A 7485-nucleotide genomic window follows, 5' to 3' on the forward strand; every position below is an offset into this window, starting at 1 on the left:
GTTGTTCAGCATGGGGGTGAGTAGAAAATGAAGGCTAATCATGTTTTGGGTGTACTATTCCTTTAAGTTTTCTTTGAGTTTTCAGTTTCACATTGATCCATGTTTTTCTTTGTTTTCTAGCTTTATTGGCGTTTTCTTGATATATTTGAGTTCTTAGCTTTTTCTTTGCTTGCCCTACGTTGCCCTCTGGTGTTTGTCTCCTTTTCCCTAGCTCCTTGTCGAAGCCTCTGTTCACACCTGCTCCCAATCAGCTCATTAGTCCTGTCTTTGTTCAGTCTCCCATAAATACTCTCCCTTCGCCTCTGTTGCCTGTGAGAACTCAATTAAAACTACAAGAACTCACCTCTGCCTCCTCACCTCTCCATTTGGGTCCTCAAAACCTCAACCAAACCTCGACAATTATGAACAGGACATTGTTTCAACAAGTAAGAATTCTTACCTCATTTGGAAGAAAGACTGAGTCCTCATCCAGCTGGAGAAAGGCAGACTGATTGGAGCCGGCGATGTTGACTGTCACCGTCAGGCAGGGCACAGTGCTCACCCCTCTGCAGTCCACCCACTCCTCCAGAATATTACTCTGAGGCAGGACACAGCTAGACTCCTCCCAACGACTGAAGGACAATCAGAAGGAAGGTTTAACGTTAGGTTGGCCAAAGACTCTAGGGTCCATTTCAGTGATTAGGTTTAACAAACTCAGATTCAATTCCTGGACCCACTACTCAGAATTTGAAAAAGAAAATGGAGAATGGATTTAAAAGACAGAGCAAAAGTGCTACAACTGCAAAGGACACAAAGTGTGCAACCGGTCTAACTAGGTAGTAGCAATATGGCAGCCGATGGCTTCACTTTAACCCCGTACTACCAATGGGCAATCCAGTGAATGAATAGAGATCAGTGGGAGGAACCCCATGAAATGATGAGCAGGTCCTATCTAGTAGATCAATATTTTTAGGCTTAATTTTCACCTGCTGCCAAGTGATTTTAAAACACACAACCCTTCTCCCCACTTCATCCTTTGTCAAGATTATTTTCTCTTTTTTCTATTTTGATTGAAAAAAAGCCTTGTCTCTGCTGTCTCCTTCACTAAAACTGTGGTAAATTCATGATACTTCCTCATCACCTAATTTTTAGACTTAAAAACACAATATATATATGCTACACTTGTAGATCCATTTGACTTTGGATGCTAGGTTTTGCTATTTTCGCCAATCCTTAGTAAACATTTCAACCAAGCCAATAAAAATGGTTTATCTAACTCCCAAATATGAGCAACACAAGACTTTGGCATCAGGATGAATTTTACAGTATACCTATCTATACACAGTTGGAACTAGTCGATACTGCACAGTTGTAGTAATGGCGGTTAGGATGTCAGGTGTGATACCCTGAATGTATGATGTGACTAATTCATCTATAGCATTGTTTGCTATAGATAAATTAGCAAACAATGCTCCATGATTTAATTGGTAAGCCTTTGAAGGCAACCAGAGGAAGTAAAGTCATAGTACAGGTCTAATCCCCTTCAAAGAGCTACCCTAAATATTGGATTAATTCAAACCAGGTTTTAGGTTGGGGTTGCATCTTGTTGAGCACAAACTTGCAGTTTCTTTTCCATGATCAATCAGCTTTGCTTTTAAAGAGTAAGTTATCCTATTATCAACTTTTTCTGCAGTTAAACTGATTCTGTGGGTGGTAATGCTTATCTTAAAACCAGCTCAATGCTCTCCTAAGGATCAAACGGTCAACATGGAGGTTGCTAAATAATTTTCTGAAGCAAGCGCCTTACATTGATGAGTCTTTGACCCACTGGGCTCCATAAAGCCTCTCAACCTCCAGTGATGAAGGGGATACAAAATCCTCCACTTCAAATATCTGATAGTAAAATGGTAAATGGCATGTACTTATATAGCACCTTTATTCAAGTTAGGAGACTTGAACAAAGCACTTTACACTACATTCATTCACGCACACACTGATGGTGGCAAGCTACATTGTAGCCACAGCTGCCCTGGGGCTCACTGACAGAAGTGGGGCTGCCGTACACTGCCACCACTGGGCCCTCTGACCACCATCAGTAGAGGTGAAGTGTCTTGCCCAAGGACACAACGACACTGAAAGTCAGAGTCAGGGCTTGAACCGTCAACCCTTTGATTTCAGGGCAAACTCCTACATCCAACGCCACTGTCGCCCCATGATAGTGGGGTGACAACCAGCATCTCTTTGCTACCTGTCTGTAGTTTACTAAGGCGAAGCTAAGCTGGGCAAGGTAAACCCCTTGTAGGGTCTCTTAGGGTCACTTTGATGCCTTTTTTTCAAATTTTGTTTTGGGGACCATTTCTTTTTATTTTTATATAAGGGTGGGTTACACTTTAAAGACATGGAAGATGGAGTGTAGTAGTTATATCTCCCAGCCATAGTGTCCATGGTTTCCTTTCCTGCCAGGAAGCAGGGGTTTTACTTGTAGTTTGCATGTTTTATCTCTAACTCCATGGGTTCTTTTCCTGTGGTCCAGTAAAGCAGATATAGAAACCCAAATGAGAAAAATTAGCCCAGGTTTTGGATATTTTCTACAGAGTAATTATTGGCATGTTGATGTAAAATCTCAAAGAGTTGCAAGCCCTAATAAGCCTTAGTTTTGATTCTATAAGTAAGGCCCGGACACTTTGCAAGAAAACCTTATATCTACACTGAAAGTATTCCAGCTATTAGTGCTTTGCTATTTAGTTTAAAGTTAGATTCTACAGTTTGACAGCATCGTATTTCATCATAAAGCAAACAAAGCATAAAAGACAATGGATAAAGCAGAGTATTGTTAGGCTTTATTTTTACTCCAGCAGAAGAGCAGAGAAAGGCCCACACCGGCGGCGCATGTTTAAAAAAAAGATGTAATTTTTCAGCCCTACTGACAGCTCGGATGTGTATACCAGGGTACCTGTCAATGTAAGGCTTGACTGTGGTAATGCCGACTACGAAGAACATGAGCACAGAGAAAGCCATCATGGTGAAACCCAACAAGATAGCTCTGTCCTCTCCGACGCTAGAAACAGGCATCTGACTCCGGGCTCCCTCTGCACCTCCTCCATCTCCTCTCGGGCTCCTTTCCTGCTCCTGCATCACAGATGTGTGGTGGATCTCTCTGTTTCTCTCACACATGCTAAAGGACATATAATAAAAAACACAGTTTAATAAGACTAATCCTCAGTTTTTTTGGTATATTGCTTTATGCACTAAAACAATCTGTTTGCTTAATATTTTTTGACACTTTGACATGGGTGGTTCTAGACAGGGGTCTGGTGTCCTGTGCTGATATAGTACTAAATCAGTTTCATATGAGGATTTGCATGGTACAAATACGGCTAAGAATTGCTCTCTTACAGCAATTTCATTTGTTACACCTACAGTTTTGCCTAAGAAACTATTTCAAAGTTCATGTAATGCACATTTAGTTTCAGCCATGTTGATGCAGAGTTGAATATTGTTGCAAGCAAAGAAAACTTCTTTAAAGTGATTTTTGAAAATGTACTTTTGAAAAACATTTGTCATGATCTCAGCCCTGGTAGCTTCTATGATTACTCACTTCATTCACCTGCCGTTTCCTCCCTGTTTTCTAATTATCAGTCACCTTATTCACCTGCTTCCTCTGTTATATATAGCTATCGGCCCAGCTATCAGGGCCAGAACATTATTTGTGTATTCTTAGTTTATTCATGTCAGTTATTTATGTTTGTTTCGCGAGCTTTAGTCAAGTTTCTGTTTCATGAGCTGATTCTGGAAAGCCAGTGGATTGAGAGGGTTTAATTTTTGTCTCCTGTCCGTGTCCTGGCTCTTCTCTGAGCCCTTAGGGTTTTGGCTTGCCTATGGGGGGAGTGCGGGTTCTGGTCCTTCTCCGCTGAGCCCTCAGGGTTTTGACTCGGAACACGGGGGAGGTCAGTTTTGATTCCCATAAGCCTGGGTCCTATGAGGAAACCAGTTTAAAGTTCGGCATTTATCCTGGAACAATTTCTTGTCTTAGTTCCGCTCTACCACTGAGCCAGCTTGTCTTGGCATCTGTACCTGCCTTCACACTCTGAAGATTCCCTGAAGCCTGGATCCCTCTGTTCCTGTTTGGATTGGAACCTCTGATCAGGCTGAGAACTCCTGGATTCCTGAACTGTTCCTGCCTGATCTGTTTTCCCCTGACCTGTATCGGCTTCCTGCATGTTCTCTGGGGCTGCAGCATCTGGGACACTCTGGGCGGCGCATGCTGCATCTCGGCAGCCCATCAGCTGGATTGCACTTCTTTAAAAGGTGATGGATTGAACTGTTAAACCAGGTAAGTGACTCACTCTGATAATCGTCTCCTGTCAGAGGATCGTGGTCACTTACCTGTGTTTCTCTCACATCCAGAGTACCAGTGATGGGTGGTTGAACTCCCGTTCAAAACATTATAAAGGCTCTGCTTCCCACTCGGGAGAAGTTGGACGGATTGCCAGAATTTCTTTGAGGCAGACTGATGGTCCTTCTTAATGGCATCTCCAAACTTGCAAGCAGAGGCACAAATGGCCTAACAATACCTGCTTGCTGCTCATGAGTCCAACAGGCCAAATGAAGACAATAGGACTCCGTCTTCAGCTTACTGCATCCCTTACTAACAGTGTCCACCACCAGGTTTGGCCATATCTCTCACCAAAGGCACCACAGACATTATGGCCACATTTATGGGCAGCCACATGTGTATAGAGGCAGAGACTATGGTTCACTTAGACTCCATGTGTTCGGCCTCCTTTGGAAACTGGGAAAAGCTGTCCTGGTGGTGAGAGTTAAATACATCCCTGACAAAGGACTCCACCACACGTTCACAGCAGACCCTAACTACTTGCTTGGCCCTGTCGAGTCTGTCTGGCTTCCTCTTCTTCCAGTGTATCCAACACACCCCATTGTGGTGTTGATTGGTGGACAGCTCCACCCTTCTCTTTACCTGAGTGTCCATGATATGTGGCCATAAGTCGGAGGATACTACTACTAAGTCGATCATCAATCTCCGGCCTACGGTGTCCTGCTATGGACATCCTGAATACTGTTTATTATGGACAATCCATGACTTGGACAGAAGTCCAGTGATAAAACACCTCTTGGGTTCAGTGTTGGCCTGGTACTCCATACTCCATCCATACAGCCATTTGGTCCGTTGGTCGAAACAACCATGAGAGACCCCCCCCTTCCCGAAGGCAAAAGGACCAACATGGTAAACTGCAACACTTGGTGGCTGAGACAAGCAAACCCAACCTCAGCCCTATGCCTCCTCCCCAGAGTAGAAGAAAATCTGCTGTGTCTCTAGGAGCTGGGTTCCAGAGCTTAGGCAATGTTTGGAAGCGACCCCGACTATTTCCAACCTCTTGGTTGTTAAGGGCTTCATATGGGAGAAGAATGTATAGATTGTATAACTGGTTCATCAAACACTCAATAATGAGACAATAGAGAAGGAGAACCACAATCTCTACTTATCAGAGTTTATTAGTCTCATTAGTGTATAGTTGTTGTTTTTTTGCTAAATAGTGACATTTTTTTTTTTTTTTTACATATCCTGATGTTGAAACAGTCCACATCTCACCTACTGATACATTTAGCTGTGTAAAAGGCTAATACGTATCTGACTAATTAGAGTTTCGGAAAACTGTACATGAGTAGGTTAGTGACATGACAGAAAAGGCCATTTTTCTGCATGTAGATAGCATCTCCTGGTTGTTATGGAGACAGGATTAACTAAGGATCCATCTATTTGCTGCAGATCTCAGGGAAACATTTTATTGAAAACTCATTAGAAGTCTCTGGAAATCAACTTCAAATCAAGGTCAAGAACAATTTCTACAAATGCTTCAGTTGCATGTGTATTAAGAGAGATTTAGAGGTACCGGTAATGGTGCTACTGGTGATTTAGTTGAAATATGGGGATTGCTTCACCAAATAAATGTATACAGATAAAAAAGTTATCATTAGTGTGAGATTCAGCTGCTGGAATAAAGGTGGATTGATTGTAAGACTTTCTGTGCATCATTACCAAGACATATAAGCCTAAATTTGGTATTCTAAACAGTTTCACTTCATGGAAACTTGGGGCGTTCATGTTTCTGTTTTCACATCCACACTAACAGTGTTTGTTTTGTAAAGCTCTGCTTACATTTCAAAGTTTAGCTTAGTTTTTTCCGCCATAATGAACTCCCTGCAGCGTTTTCTGAAGCCTCGCTGACCAGCCCAGTCGATCATTTGCTCTTACCGTGTCTGCCGCCTGCGAGCACCATGCAGGTTGATGTTAATGGGGATGCTAAATGACCTCCGGGGAGAAGCCGTGTTCAAGAACATGCCCAGTCCTATCTCAGCCACCTCCGGGCCCTCCTGTACGTGTCTCCTCCTAACAAGCCTTTTTCTCTATCTGAAAGTCAAATGTCCTGCGCCCAAAAGATCATCTCATGTCTCCAGCAGGCTGGAGCGCAGCGAGGGGATTAATGCACCAGGTTGCAGTTTATTCACCAGGGAACTTCCTGTTGTTTACCAAAGCTCAAAGGTGAGTGCAAAATCTTCCACCCTCATGTGTGTTTCTATAGAAACTGCCACAGGTGAGGCAGGTAGCATGTTAATGGACTCTCACTTGGCTTGTGACACTCAGCTGTGGTTGTTAATGATGAAAACAGGCTGAGCTTTCTTTATGTTAGGCCAATATTGATAATCTTTGACATATCTGACAGTTTTAGAAAGCATAAAAGGTGCGAGAAAAATACCAAATAATTCATAATTACATTTTTATTTTAACAGCAGCGACTCACCTGAGAAGATGAGTCCTCATCTTGATTCCTCGGATTATCTGGATTTGTCCAGGAGGCTGAGCATGTTTATATGTGTTATTCAAACAATCAGGCTACCTTATATTATTTATGAATTGGTGAAAAACAGATGGAGGCATTAACCTGTAGACAGCTGGGTTTAGTAAAACAAGCCCAAGGCTAAAAGCAGCATAGCAGGCTGAAAACAGAGCGAGCTCTCATCAAAACGAGCAGCCATGTCACACCCCCTTCACTCTTTATTGAATACAGTTAAGCTTTTTCCTTTCTAAACTGTATTATGTAGACAGCCTGAGGCACACTTCATTACTTTGTATTTTGTTTCCTATAAATTTTAGAGTAGATCAGATCAATAGTCCACCAGGCTTTCTGAAGGTTACTAAAACTTTTCCCTTTAATATTAGTTTCTGTTTTGACTTGTTTTCCAGCAGGTGTTTATAACCACCCGGGCAGAGAAAACGTTATTTTTTTTCCTAATGTGAAACACAAATATTTCTTCTAATAAAGAAGGCTGCATACAGTTTTCCTGCAAAAGTATTCACACCGTTTTACCTTTTCTTTTACATTTTGTTACTTACATTCCCTAAAAACAAACCAAAAAAACAAACTCCAGTGAATTTTAATATGTAAGGAAGAGGATTAGGGCCAGTGGGAAAAAAAAAAGTTAACT

At 42.1% G+C, this 7485-nt stretch overlaps 1 protein-coding gene across 1 annotated transcript in view; it reads right to left on the minus strand.

The window, feature by feature from the left end:
* Positions 1-6454, minus strand: part of LOC107082600 (calcium-activated potassium channel subunit beta-3-like) — an 11384-nt gene extending 4930 nt beyond the window's left edge. Inside the window, exons 1-3 of the mRNA XM_015371368.1 lie at positions 6254-6454; positions 2933-3136; positions 440-611 (exon numbers count right to left, since the gene is read on the minus strand). Of these exons, the coding sequence (XP_015226854.1) occupies positions 440-611; positions 2933-3136; positions 6254-6339 (462 nt within the window). The 5' untranslated portion in view covers positions 6340-6454. The remainder of the gene's footprint in view (positions 1-439; positions 612-2932; positions 3137-6253) is intronic.
* Between the last annotated feature and the right edge of the window lie 1031 nt (positions 6455-7485).

Source organism: Cyprinodon variegatus, unplaced genomic scaffold (assembly GCF_000732505.1).
Source record: "Cyprinodon variegatus isolate N-32 unplaced genomic scaffold, C_variegatus-1.0 Scaffold57, whole genome shotgun sequence".
NCBI classification, from domain to species: Eukaryota; Metazoa; Chordata; class Actinopteri; order Cyprinodontiformes; family Cyprinodontidae; genus Cyprinodon; species Cyprinodon variegatus.